The 15,251-nt window shown below is 32.7% G+C and overlaps 1 protein-coding gene across 1 annotated transcript; it reads left to right on the top strand.

Annotated features, from left to right (window-relative positions):
- The first annotated feature begins 43 nt into the window (after positions 1-43).
- Positions 44-12,399, top strand: LOC130612744 (golgin subfamily A member 2-like). The gene is made up of 22 exons (XM_057434094.1): positions 44-203; positions 3,272-3,334; positions 3,619-3,647; positions 4,387-4,432; positions 4,846-5,016; positions 5,144-5,173; positions 5,242-5,613; positions 6,098-6,156; positions 6,237-6,378; positions 6,465-6,545; positions 6,661-6,768; positions 6,925-7,012; positions 7,103-7,446; positions 7,736-7,849; positions 8,025-8,108; positions 8,226-8,300; positions 8,438-8,509; positions 8,723-8,813; positions 9,052-9,266; positions 9,723-10,049; positions 10,541-10,750; positions 11,162-12,399. The coding sequence occupies exons 1-22, from the start codon at positions 153-155 to the stop codon at positions 11,570-11,572; spliced, it is 3,183 nt and encodes a 1,060-aa protein (XP_057290077.1). The 5' UTR covers positions 44-152; the 3' UTR covers positions 11,573-12,399.
- Positions 12,400-15,251: the final 2,852 nt, after the last annotated feature.

Below are 15,251 nucleotides of genomic sequence, written 5' to 3' on the forward strand. Positions count from 1 at the left end.
TTGATATCACACTACGGAATGATCTGGGACGAGTTTTCGTGTCCTGCAACATAACATACGGATCCGGAAAATAAAGCAAGTAAAACGAAAACAAAACAAATGGAGAAGAAAATCAGTCAAACTGGATAGTAAACACGTAATTAGGTGCCGAAATGATGTCTGACATCGCTCGACAGCAAAAAGTTGCTTCTGCTAAAAAGAAAGTATGTTCTCCATAAGTATAGCTTCTTCATAATTTTGTAAAATCAGTTGTGGTGCAGCGAGCTAGCCAGGCCAAGAAATTTTGATGATTTTTCGTTGCCCTAAATTTCACAGTTAGGGTATAGACCGCACAACTATTTGGTGTTTGATTCTCAATAACTGGCTCTAAGTTTTGACACAATTTTTGACATAAAAGTCGAAGAACTATGACTAGTTGTCATAAATATGTTGTGTTCGCATCCTTAAGACCCCGCAAAAATGAGTCGGTCGGGCGTATTTTTTTCCTGTAAACTGTCATCAGCAGCCACAGTAGATTAATTTTTGTGAGTTTTTGTCAATTTTGCATAAATTAGTTCTGGCGAAAAATATTTTCTTTTTGAAAAATTTCTTGTGAAATTTTTTCCTGGTCTTTTTCCGACTTACCGACTCAGGCTTTTATTACCAAAAGTGAGTCGGTCGGAGGACACGAACACAACATATTTTTGATGATGGGCTAAATGAACTTAAAGCAACTTATGGTCTTAAACAACTGAGAACTTTAGCTAGCGTTTTATTTAAATTGCGAGACCTTGGCTTCATTTATGAAGGATAATTAATCAATTTTTGTTGCTGTAATGTCTCTAAAGAACGTACAGCATTTATCAGTAAACAACACAGCTTTATGCTATGGTTTCCGCCATATTGTATATTTCCAGCTATAACTCTTAGCCTTACAAAATAGTCAAAGCAAAGTGGATATGAACGGAGATATGATTTCCGAGTGGAACGAACGGACATCACAGTTGCTCTGTTTTGATCTACAAAGGTTGAACTGGGCTCTCAAAAAATCGATTCATCCTAAATAGCCGTTGTGGCGCTTAATTTGAAGATTCTTATCATAAGCAGTAAACTTTTACTCAGCAGTGACAAAAGCATGACAAAAAACGTTTATCTGAATTGATTCAATATTTGTTTCGTTTTAGCAATATATATAGAGAGCTATAGCTTTCTTATTCAAAAACTTCCTAGAAATATTGCAATGCAACACCACTTCTAAATAAAAACCCATGCTGAGTTGTTGTTTTTATGAAAAATTGTAGCTATGTTTTTTGTGAGCTTTGTCCAACGATATTTTACTATCCTGCTCCAAGGTCTTTTAGTTGGCTTATATCAAATCAAGAGATTGATTTTTCTCAGTTCTGATAAAATATTTAGGCTGAATTTTAGAATACACACAGAGAAATTTAAAATAAAACTGAAACACAGCAATCGCCATTCATACCATTAAGCATTACCAAACCATTGTTTCTATGTTAATGCTGAACTGAAAAATATTGCGCAATAAATATATATCTTATTAAAAAACAAAAATGTAGATTTATGAGTACCTGGAAAATTTATATTTATTTTATCTTTAGAAAATTTAATTTGCTTTTATATCCAATAACTAATTTTGTAAAATTAACAGAACTTTGGAAACGAATAATAAGCAATACGTATTTTAACCACAGTATTCTTAAATATTGTTGAAAACACATGAAAACCAAATTTATTTTGTTAGGAGTTATTTTGTCTGCTTAAATATTATTAGTTATGTCTTTTGCAAGCGAGTAAAAAATGCTTGGATGCCCACTCATGTCTAGGTAGAAATATATTTCAAGATAGTAAAATAAAAAAAGGCTTATTTGTCCAGCTCATTGACTAGTAACAAATTGCAATTGCCAGGTGGTTTTCTTTTTTTTCGCATATTAAATTTACCTACTAAACATAAAATTTGCAATTCAAATTTTAATATTTTAAAAATATCTGCCGCACCTAATTTTATTTTCGGTATTTTGAATATTTCTTTATTGTCGCAAAGTATTCAACAAGTGAAGGTGTATCATTACATGTTTGCGAGTTTTACAATATAGTGAATTTAACCTATTGTTTGAAAGCGCTAACGATAACAAAAGCTTTTTATATTTTTGAATGAATGGACATTCTTTATACTTCACATCAAATAGTTTTGATAATTTTTAATCACATTAAAAATAGTAGTTTTGATTGCTCTTAGATATTTTGTATAACAAAATTCAGAGATTTTTCTGTTTGTAGGGGCATTCTCTCTTCATTTTAGAACGAAATGCAGTAATTATCCCATTTCTTTATTCAAAAAATATCAAAGTTTGTTTTGCTACATTAAAGCGCGATTGTATGGAGCTTAAACATACTATGTTTTATTCTAAAATCACTCAAACAATGCGATCGTATGGAGCCTAAACAACGTCACATTTTGTTTCAAAATCATGAAAACCAGATCATATAGAGTTTAAACAATGTTGTATTTTGTTCAATGTAAACTTTGTGGGTGAAAAAATCGCAGAAAAATTATCTTTTAGTATTTAATTTAAACCCTGCAAAGCATATTGGATTTTTTTTAATTTTACTTGTGAGGAAATTCATATTACTTTCTACCCTGGCAGCAGAGATTTGAAAACCTGCTGGTAAAGACATATTGTTTTATTTGAGGCTGTAAGGTCTCCAAAGCATGCTTTGAATGGAGAACTAACTAAAAAACCTATATGTGTGTTTTGTGTGAAACATTCTTACTTATTATGAAAACAACACAGGATTAAACGTTTAACATTTTTGCACTAGATTTTTTTCCTCAAGGCATCAATATTTATTTTATGAAACAAAAGCTAACCTGGTGATTTAAAACTAAATTATACCAATGTTATCATTATTCTATTATTCATTATTCTTATTTTTATGTTAATCTAATTTCAGTAACACACATAATTTAAATCACCAATCTGTTGCCTAAAGTAATTTTTGTCAACATATAGCTTGTGTTTTTATCATTTCTACTCAACTTACAAAAAATCTGAAGAAATTTGAATTTGTTTTGTTGTTAAAGAGGTGAAGTAACAATATTAGTAATTTTAATTTTTGTGATTTTGTAATTTCGTTGTCTTTCTTTAATTAAAAATAATAATTTGCCCTTGTAATTCTCTGCAGGAAGTTATTAAAATTAGTGTTGTTTTTATTTTATTGAGTATTTAGATTTTAATAAAAAATGTTTACTATATATGGAACATTTTTTTAGCTGAAAAAGTTTCAAAAAGGGCGATCTCCAGTTAATGGACAGATATCACAAAATGAAGAACTGGTATATACATTTAATATTTAAATTATTTCTTTGTTTTCTATCTTAAGAAGAAACAACAGACCCACACAATCAAACTTTATAATATTTTATGTTGTGATGGTGATTATCATATGGTATTAGTTTTATTATCCTTTTTACCATTTAATTTTTTGTCAACACAGTAAGTAGGATATGTATAAGTGTATTGACAGATGCATTTACAGTGGTTTCTTTTCCCTTTCTTTCTGCTTTTATTACATAATACAAATTTGGCGCTGTTTTAACATTTAACATTTATTTTTAAGGGAAAAGAAATTTTAAGAGGCATACAAAAGTAAGTTCCATTATTATAAACTCAGATGACAAAAACTGGATGAGTGTAGTTGTTTATATACAAAAATTATTGCCACAGAAAAAGTTGTCTTCTCTTTTGTGTGACACTGTGCACTGTTTAGCACATAATATTTGGTGCCTTTTCGTCGTTTCTGTTTCATCATTTTAAAAATAAGTTTGCAAATGAAAATATCATTAAAAAACTTGTTTTGACTGGTTGGTTTAAAATTTTGTGAAACTAAACCTATTTTTTTGAAAACCAACAACTTTTTTAAAACTAAGGCAGACATAATTTCGATCAAACTCTGAAATCAAATAAAAAAATGGGTAATTTATTATGAGGAATGCAAAAAACACACAGAGTTTCGTATTCATCTCCATGAACAGAAGTAAATACTTTTACAATATATATACACATAATGCAGATAAATTTATTTAAGGCTAAGGCTAAAGCAAGTTTCAAATATTTTAAGACAGTTTTGTTTACGCATTCAGATTAGATTTCTCCCAAATCTGCTAAATTGTTTTTGGGTTATCCCCTGCGTATCTAATCACACATAAGTTTAAAAATTTATTAATTTTTGACTTCAAAGGTTGTGAAAAGCTAAATTTAATTTGTTGTTTTAAAGTGTGAAAAACATACAAGAAAGTGTACTCTACCAGCATTGTAATATTAACTTATATTAGTACTCTTCTAAGGTTATTTATATGTTCAACAATTTTTTTTGTTTTATCTTTAGTAATCACATTTTCAAAACTCCACCATTGATCATATCTAATAACAAGGTTTGTATGTTAGTAGTTAAAACACCTCTTTACTACATTTTTTGTTTAAAGTTTTCTCATCCATTAAAATAAGTATGGATCGCAGGTGGTCTTAAATTACACACTCAGTATATTACTACCAGTTTCTAAGTTTTTTGGTCTTAAAGTTATAAGTGCGTTGTAATGGCTTTGTTAATTTTAGTTAAAATATTTACGCTAAATAAAGTTATTGACCCCAAATTATTGTTTATTAACGTCGTGACATTTTATTTGTCGATTAGCATTTAAGACATCCATTTTTCTGCGACCCAAAGAAAATTGAACACATCCACTGACTGTCACAGACTTGGGGTATTGTTCTATGAGGTTAAAAAGTATGAGTAAGTATGTACTGCATGACAAATTTGCATATACATGTATATTGTAATTTATAGACGAACCATGATACGCCTAAATCCAACAGACCTAATCAACTTCAAGTAAACCAAAAGTTAAATTTTTCAAACAATGATACACCACCATTGAGGAGTGTATCGCCAGTTCCTAATTATGACAATAACGCACAAGTTAACAATTCAAGTGGAACGGTTCCAGGGATGCAAATGGTGAGTCTAATTCGAAAATGTAAAAAGATACAATTATAAATCTTCTAAGCTTTTCGTACATTCTGTAAAAAATGAATTAGATTAGATTTGATCAGATTTATTGATAAAAACAATTTTATGCTTTTAGTTAAATGGAAGCGTTCCTCATGACAATAAGGTAAGTTCTTTTCTGTACATACTGGAATTTTTTTATGCAAAAGAATGACTGATGGTACTTTTTTTCAGACTGAAGAACTAAACCAACAGATTACATCATATAAGCGATCTAACAAACAACTGGGGAATCAAGTCAATGATCAACGTAAACAGATTATACAATTACAAGAACGTTTAAAAAAAGAAGACAGTTCGTCACAGAAATTAGTTGAGCAAAGAGCATTAAAGGAACAGCTTGAAGTGCACATTCAAACAATAGGAATATTAGTGTCAGAGAAAAGTGAACTTCAAACTAATGTAGCAAGTATACAAAAGAAACTTTCATCGAAAGAAAACGAAATTTTAGAAATTAATAATCAGTTAAAAACTTTACGGCAATATGTCTTGGATTTAGAAAAGAATATATCTCAGTATAAAACTACAGAGGGACAATGGATACAGGTTAGTATGATAGTCACACTTCATTAAATTAATATATGTAACACTCGTGGAGACTTTTGAAAACTGACTTTTTGTCATACTCTGAGAAACTCATAGGTTTTCTAAAAAGATAAGCATTTCTCCTGGAAAATTGTTGCACAAAAAATTTATTTTGTAAAACTCCTACGTGAATTAACTCTTTCATAAATCCTAAACCTGTTGACATTGATTCCAGACATTTGAAAAAAAACTACATTTACTTTTAAACTGCTGAGAACCTTTGATTTTAAAAGCTTTGGACTTCTCCTTATTGTTGTATCTATTTGTTGTACACATCTGTTGGTATGGTGCCTACCTTAAATAGAAACTTCCCCTGGAAATATTAAAAAAAACTCCTGGAATCTCCTGGTATTTTTTAAAAAAGAGTGACAACCTTGTGGAATTATGTCAGTATGTCTGGATAGATTTCAAAAAGTCCAATATTAAAAGCTAATTATTTTTTAAGGCTAATAAAGATGTTGCCCTGGAAAGAGACAAAGCAAGTACCAAATTATATGAAGTCAAGTAAGAATTTTTTTATTATTCATCTTTGTTAGGAAATAATTATGTTGTGTGGAAACATGATTTTATACCCAATGTTTTAGTCATGAAAAAGAAGACCTTCAACTACAAAACTCTGAACTGCATTCTAAGCTACAAATGAAAGTAGAGGAGTGTACATTACTGTTAAGTCAAGTCAATGAACTACACACCAAACTACAGAAGGGAGACTTGATGGTTCAACAGGTGTGATATAAAGGCTCTTTGCAAGACCCTCTTTATTATGACTCCCTTTAACTCTTCAAGTTTGTGATGTTTTTTTTAAACCTTAGCTTTCTGCAAATGGTGTTGATCCAGTTGCTGTAACAAAATGGCACACGGAAAAAGAGGAATTGACAGGGCTCCTAAATGAGGTATTAAATGTATTTTTTTTATACATCTTTTTTTGTCTTTGTATATTAGACTGGTATATACAGTTTTTTTTGTCCTTGCTAAACTCTAATTATACTATGATTTTATGTCTTGTAGCAAAAAGACATTGTTCAGAGATTGGTTTCAGACAAAGCAGAATTACTGGAGAAACAAAACGATGTCCAAAGTCATTATGATGTTCAGATTGAGCAGTTAAAAAACAAGGTTGGAATCCTAATGCTTTTTTCTTCACTTATCTAACTTAATTTTATTAAAATGTCTCTTACATTCAATGGAAGGATTCTGTTTTTAGGATTTTTTTCTTTTGTTTTGCTTATTGTTGAACTGCAGGCATTAACTCAAGCACTTCTCTTTATTTAGATAAATTCCCTTGAAGGTGAAAATTTATCACTGATAGAAAAAGCAAATGCATTGACAGAAAATCTTGAAATCATTCAAAAGCAATTAGGTAACGTTCATATGTATATAATATATTTTTCTAAAGAGTTTCAATAGGTAAAAACTAACTTTATTAAGCTTAAAATTTATTTGTCTCTAGACTTAAAAGCAGATTATGTTCCTCCACAAGTTGAAGTACCAACAGAACAAAACACTGTGCAAAACGAGGAACACGAAAAGGTCAAGAAGGAGAAACTATCTTTGGAGAAGGAATTAGATATTCAAATTAATGAAAACAGAAGACTAGGACGCGTTGTTTTTGAGCAAAATGTCAAAATTGAAGAATTGGAATCTAGCATAGGACGCCTAAATGCAGAAAAAACGGACAAGTTGTCATTGTTGGATCAAATACAGGCAGACAAAGAAACTATTAGCAGGGCATTGCAGCAAAATAAAAGTTTAAAGGAACAATTAGAGGAACTTGAACAAGGTTTTGTTAAAATGGTAATTCTCTTACTTTTTAACAGTAAAACTCCTTTATTGACTGCCTGGGTTGCTTCATAGATTTTTTAATATTTATAAGATATATTTAAAGATAATATAATATATAGCAGTGAAGGTCTCAGCATACTGTTGTCAGCAGCGGGAATCCATTAATAAAACAATAGATATTGATCTGAGGCAAGTGTTAGATGTAGATTTTTCTGCTTCAAAAAATGGTTAGAGAATTGCAGTAAAAAAAGCTGAACCAACTTTTATGTTTTAATATTTCATTTTCTGTTCTTTGTTACAGTCGAACAGTAGTGCTGATTTAACCGATAAGTTGGATGCTGAGCAGCGTGGTAATAAAGATGTCGCTACGAAATTAAGTGATGTGCAAGTTGAACTAGAAGAGACTAAGATTAAGGTATGCGCTGCATGGATTTTTCGTTTTGGTTTGTGTTGTCTTTTTACTTTTGTTTTTGTAATAGACTTCAGCAGAGTCTATCAAACTTAAATGTGTGCTAATCTATCAACAAATATAAAACGTTTTATTTTTGTTTTAATTTGCAGTCTGTTTTAAAACTTTGTTCTTTTTGTAGCTGAACGACAAAAGTAAGACCTGTGAGAATTTAGATAAAGAACTGCAAAGATTTAAAACAGAAGTACATCATGTTCAAATGAAGGTAGAGCTGTTTTTTTATTTGTTTGTTTGTTTCTTCATCTGCTGTCCGTCGTCCGTTCTTTTGTGTGTTGTTATGTTTAGCAGTTCTCTAGACAGAACTGTATGTATGTGATTTTAGTTAGCAGAAAAAGAAATGGACATTGATTTGTTAAGTACAGAGTTGGAAACTGTCAAAAACGATTTATCTCATGCAGTAAGTAGCTAAGATTCTTTTTTACCCAAGATTCTTTTTTACCCAAGATTCTTTTTTACCCAAGTTCTCTAGATGGGGAATTTTCCTCAGCAAAAAAATGTTTACAAATTTCTTATCGACTTGTTCTGTGATTTTAGTCTTCTGGTGAATCAAGCCGACATTCAAACCCAGTTTCAGATAATATTATGCAAGAATTACACTCAGCTCATGTAAGTGCTACAGGATTAACCTTAATTATGGCACTGGTGGTCACAGCTTTAATGTGAACATCAATTTGCTCACCATTTTCAAAAGAAACCTACCAGAGAAGAAAAATCTAAACATTTTTTTTTTGTTTAACCTACATTTTCCAATTTGCACCTAACACCTAATAATTTCTACACGTTGGCCGATTCTAAATAAATTTCTTGTTAATGTTTTAGAATACCATAAATAATCTTTCACATGAGAATTCAAAATTAAAAGAAACCGTCGAAAGCTTACAGACATCGCTACAAACTTCAACAGTTAATCGTAAGTAGATACTAAACCCTGCAGTTATTTAAAATGTCAAAAAAAACATGAAAAAGAATATGGAAATGTTTTGTTAAAAAAGATTGTGTTTGTTTATAAATATGTATTGATTTGTCTGCAAAAGGGAAGAATTATGTTTATGAAATCTTACAGTGATCGTGGGTTTGTTTTATCAGATTTTTTAAAAATGCCATTGCCACTGTCAAATTCTTATAGCGGTTAAACATTTACTTTTCAGTGGATGGTAGTCTTTACCCTGGGCGACAAATCGACAGCAAGCACTTCTCGCAGTCACCACCACCTAACCACAATGTTGAGGAAGGTGAAGAAGAAGTAGAGGAAGAAGAAGAGAGTTTGACGGACGAAGAACTTCACGCCAGAAGTTGGGAAGAGTTAGATGATGACTCGGATGAGATGAGTGAAAGTGTTGCATTAAGAATTACTGAAGCTGAAGTGCGTTTGCTATTTTAGTATTTATATTTTTTGTGATCAATTTTATTTGGTTGCTTAAGTTAGTAACGATACCTGAAAAATATAAGGGAAAGCTTCATAAATTTGGTATTTACTTAGTGGTCATGGGGATTTAGCAGATTGAACAAAATGCTGGGAATAATTTTGCAGACGTTAAAGTCACAGCTAGAAGTTAAATAAAGAGACTAATGAGCTATTTAAAGCAATTTTAACAATTTACATTGAAAACTTAAATATTACATTACATATTACATTTTCTGTAACCATGCATGATGTTTCAATCAAATACAAGGCATATACCCTGCATTTTCAACCTCGGCTAATTCATCTAAGAGTACTTTGCAGTCAAAAAAGGGAATTACGGCCTGCATTTCCATTCTTCTCAGTAAGCTCGTCGAGTTATCAGCTTCTTTCAAGAAGTAAACGTGTCTTTTTTAGGTGAACGAAATGCAGTACAGTTTAAAACAGCTGCAAGAAGAACGCTCCAAAATCTTATTTCTGCTTCAAGAAGAACGCGAGAAAGTGGTAGTTGCAACCGATAGGATGGAAGAACATCTGGAGTTGCAGGTACAACAACAACTGAAACAACGCGAGCGAGAACTGCAGGAGCATTTCTATGAACAAACAGAAGCTCTGCAACACAAGGTGCAGTCGTTGCAGGAAGCGTTGGAAGTGATGAGGAAGAATGAAGACATTGCTGATTTTGATATGACCAGTGATGGTATCACAATGCCCTTACTTAAAACTGCATTTATGCAACTACAGGTAGAGAATTCATTTGTTCCTTACAATCAAATACCCATCCACTCATTAAAGAAATTTTTAATTATAAATAGCAATTGTTCGAACTTTTAACGGCAGAAGTAGAAGAGTGAGAGTGCGATTCTCACTGAAAATACAGATATTGTACGGATTGCATATTTTCTTTTCACTCTGTATATTGTATTTTTTTTCACAGAAACACGACAGGGTAGTCAGATCTCCAAAAATCTCCTGAATAATGTAATAAATTTTCTAAGTGCTTAGTTTTAAAATTAGATTAACTAGTAGTTATGCCAGAAAAGACCTTCATTATCAACGAGATCCTAAAATTTTTTAAAAATCTAAAATATGGAATGGTTTTTATACCTGTTTAAAATTTTGACCTGAAAACTATATTCCCCTAAAATTTTCTTAAATAAAGATTTTTTTAGATGTGTGACCACATAAAATGGAAACCAGTAAACTTTCTTATTCCTTATTCTTGGTTACTATAGAAACGTTACAAAGATGCCATGGATGGCAAGGCGCAACTTTCCGATCGTATCGACCAATTAGAACATGTGAACATGCAGCTTGAAAACGAAACTGAAACCATAGGCGAATACATTGCACTCTATCAAACTCAAAGACAAGCGTTGAAAGCTAAATTCTCAGAAAAAGACCAAATTATTACCCAGCTGTCGAACGAACATGGACGTATGCAGGTGGGCGGTTTTGTAAACCAGCTTGTTTAATGATAAAAATTAAGCAGAAGTAGACAGAAACGAGTCCAGTCTCTTGGAACTTTGTATATCTACCCCATTTAATGTTCCTGCATCTCAGTACATGATATTAATATTAAGAAATTATTTCTCTTATAATGGGTTAAGTTTTGTGTTAATGTCTTCCTTTAACTGAAAAGCTGTTGGAATGTATTTGCTTGTAACAGGGGTCAATCGTAATAAACTGTACTAGACGAGTCGATATTAAATGGCACAACAGAAAACAGAAACCTCGTGTTCTTAAATCAACAAACACGCTCTTTGTTTTTTTTACGAAAAGGCAAGACTTTTCTGAACTAACAAAAGGTGTGATATAGAGTTGTGTCTTTAAGATTTTTATGTCTAATGTTTCAGACGAAGGTGGCGCAACTTCATCAACTTGTTATGCAAATGTTATCCGAAAGGTCTGGGTTCGAAAGTAAAAACAAGCAGCTACAAGAACTAGTAAACCGTAGGTTGGCCTTTCAAACTGGAGAATCCAGTGAAGAAGAAGTACCTAAACTACAGTACAATTTAGATAACTTGTTCGGACAAATGACTCTTACTCCTGATGAGGAGAATGAGCTCGTTAAAGACAATATTACGGTTGCCGAAGATATACGAAACGATACTTCAAACGACCAAACAACACAGCAGATTCTTCAAATATTTGAGCAGCTTGAAACGACGGGTGAAGGTTATCAACACGGCTGGCTGTCTCCCGCGGCTAGGAAACATGACTTTAAGCCGTGCAAAAATTGCAGCTCCACTGCGTTGTATCTATAAAGCACGTTCGCGTTTGTAATGATTTTTTCGTGGAATTTTCTAAATTATTGTTGTACTATTTCGTAACTAAAATGTATTGTTGTTAAATAGTAGGAAGGCATGGCTCCGAACGTTTTTTTCTTAAAGATTATGCTATCATAAGTCTAGTACACATGTACATACTTTCTTCAAACTGAGAATATCATCGCGTTGTTGTGTTATGCATTGTTGAGCTTGTGAATGCAATTCACGAAAAAACGTCTCTCACTAAAGTATTACAGGGTGTTCACTTTGTCAACATTTTCAGGAATTTCAGCAATTTCTTTGTATGTCAGAAAAATGTCAGCAATTCTCTTTTTTAAATATATATCTTTACAAGTATCAAGATTGGGTCCCAAAAACTGGAAATGTCAAGAATTTTAGTCAAAAAATATAAAGAAAAATAAGTAGTTAATATTGAGTGGGCACCCTTTAATGGACACCCTATGTTTTTGTTAACTCATTTTTTTTTATGTTTATTAGCATATAAATAATTCTGGACGTAAATTTATTGGACGTGGATTTGTAATTTATAACTCGACGTTTAGAATACGACACATAATACGGTAGGCATGACAAAAAAGAAGTCTCGTAGGAAGTTTTCTCCTGCATAATATCGCCTTCTGATGCGAAGCAGAGAAGCAGAAAGTTCGGATTGGATAAAGAAAAGGCTCTTCTGTTTTTCCCATACGCGTCGGATTTTTTTTATTTTTTTTCACATTGGATAAAGTATATTTTGAATAAATTTACAAATTGTACAAATTTTCTGTTGCTTTCATGGCTTTGGAATTAAATACATCATGGAGATATTTTGATCGTTTTTTTTTATTGTCTTAACCCTAAGTTAAGCTTTTGTGGGAGCCATTTAATAATTACGTAACGCCTAAGGAGTGGGGAAGTGTGTTCATTTTTGTTACGAATACGGATATTTCTAGTCATTTTGGAGTATGAGTTACATCTGTTACATGAAGGTTTTTGGTACTATAGAAAATAAATAGATTTGAAATATTACATAACAAGGGGGTGAGTGGTACTAGTTACGATGCTTTACAAGGGGCGGGTGGGTGGTAAAAAATGGCAAATATGGGTGTTACGTAATTATTGAATGGTCCATTGGTACGTAGAAAAAACATGTGCGATTTAAACAAAGGCCATTCTCATTTTTTGTTATTAAGAGTGCCAAAAAACAACCTCGTTATTTTGTCTTGTTTTATACAGTAATGGCAAATCGAAATCCCAATATAAAAAAGACAATGAGCCATGAGAGCGAGGTTGCTATAAACGTGCAGTTAAGCAGCTGGCGAGTGTGACCAATGATGTTGAAATATCAACAGGACTCGTTGGTCCTAACTGAGGAAGGTTTTTCTGATATTATAATTACACAACCTTACGAACTAATTGCGATTTCTTGAAATAGAGTCTGGGAACGAAGTTGATCACTACATACTCTTAGTTTATTGATGGGAAGTTCCAACTAACCCTAGTAATAGGAAAAAGAACTACAATCATTGACAAAATTTATAGGCTGTCTGCTGAGTATTGAAGTTAAGCTAGATGACATTAAACGCGTCCGACATCTAAAGACAAAAATCTTGAAACATATACTTCTGCCTTGGAAGAATTACAAATGTTAAAGGTGCTAAAAACTTAGCAGACATGTTGTCTTAAGGCTGTTTTCCACTTCAAGAAAGTTTTCCACGGAACGGAACAGAAAAGCTTCTGAGCATGCATAGGGTTAGGGTTATTGTTTACATCACGTGAAGATAAAATTTTCTTGTCCGTTCCGTTTCGAGCAAAGTAAAATCGAGTCCAATTTTTTTATTTGCGTTGTGTACGGAAGGGACTTTTTAGCCAGTCAGATTAGTTTAAGTGTGTTTACATTCTCTTTTGAAATGTGCCCAATATTTTAAAGTGGAAATTACTAGCAGAAAATTTTCTCCTTTGTTCTGTTTTTGTCCGTGCCGTTCCTTTTCTTCTTCTCCCTTCCCTTTGTTATATTGAGTTAGCCTAAAGCGACATGAATTGGAATGAAGTTGAAATAATGCCTTAACATCGTAGAAGTACATATTAGAATTTTTCAGAGGTTTATTTTTCCTCACGATTGACGATTCACTGTAGAAAGTTTCGTCTACTAATCTCAACACACGCTTACATGTAATACTTTGTCTTTAAATATGCACGACAAACTCGTTTCCAGGGCATTTTTACCTTTGTGAAGAACGACTTGGGAGCAAAGAGACCCTAGGGACAAAAATTAAAAATGTATGCACAAATATTGTTGGGCACTGCACACATTTTGGATCTAGGTATTAATGCAGAAAAAAAGACAATTGGACAGACAATTGATATGTTTTATATGTTTTTTTCAGTCTGTAAAAATTTTTAAACAATTCATATTCCTCATCCGCTTGGTGATGGTGGCTAGCGGATTTAGTTGTCGTAAACGGTGGCGGTGGCGGTGAGATGTGTGCATCCACGTGTGTATGTATCGATTGTCTTGGAAGTGATCTGCTTGCGTAAACAATGTTTATTGGGACCGCTTTCTTCGCCGTGGCAACAAAACAGGAGATTGTCGTCCAATCGGTGGAAGTTCAAGCGAATCACTCTTCCCGTTTTCTTCGGTTGTCGCGGCGACGTGTCGGCGTCGAATATATCGGTTTTTTGGTTTGCTGGATTTAGGAGGTGTTGGTACATGCTGTCTCGGCGTCGATGGTGGTGAGTTAGGGATGAAAAAGCAAGTGGATTTTTTGGGTGTCGTTATTGATGGTAATGAATCTGAACTTTTTATTGATTTCTTGCTGGGTGCCATTCCATGTAACCTTTCCTTGCTTTTGGATGCATATCTTTTATCTGCATTCTGAAGCTCGTATTCCTTGCCAAACACTCGCTTATTAACCAGCAATGTTTTATTTAATCGTCTCAAGTAAACAGCTTTTTCTTTATAAACAGCTTTTTCTTGTAAAACTTTATCATATTTCTCTCGTAACGCTTGTTCTTCCTCTTCCTTTTGTTGCAACAAGTACATCAATCCTTTGTTGTATAGCTGTCGATGCAGCATTTGATCCTTCAGTCGCTCGGTTTTATCAATTTCCGTGCGGAAATGTTCTTTAATTTCCTCACGCTGGGTAATAAAACGGCATTCAATCTCAGCTCGCTTCTGTTCATGATCCTTCGTGATGTCTTCAATCTTGATCTGACAAGCAACGTAATCGCTTTCTAATTCCTTTAACCTTTTCCTTAGTTCCTCAATTTCTTTCGCTTCTTCTACTTTTAAACCTTCCTTCATCAAAAGGAATCGAACATTAAGAGATTCCATACTAACTCTTTCAATTAAAACCCGTAATAATAACACTTTTAATGTCGAACACTGTTAAATTAAGAACAAATTTTTGCAGCGCACTACGGAAGTCTTGCACAAATGAAAACTTTGCAAAGACTAAAGAACAGGCTTCGTACAACATTATATATCTAACGTCACTTTATTTGACGTCATATTTTCGTGGTCAAACATACCATCAAATTCAGTAAATCCACTAGTATAAATTAACCCTAAAACGTGCGAACGTAATTGATATGGTAGCAACATTTTTATGGTAACATCGATGGCGAAATAAACTTCCCCTCAGACAATGCTCAAGTTCGCTAAAGTTGAGGCAGCAGG

The sequence above is a fragment of the Hydractinia symbiolongicarpus genome, chromosome 10, assembly GCF_029227915.1.
Source record: "Hydractinia symbiolongicarpus strain clone_291-10 chromosome 10, HSymV2.1, whole genome shotgun sequence".
Lineage (NCBI taxonomy): Eukaryota > Metazoa > Cnidaria > Hydrozoa > Anthoathecata > Hydractiniidae > Hydractinia > Hydractinia symbiolongicarpus.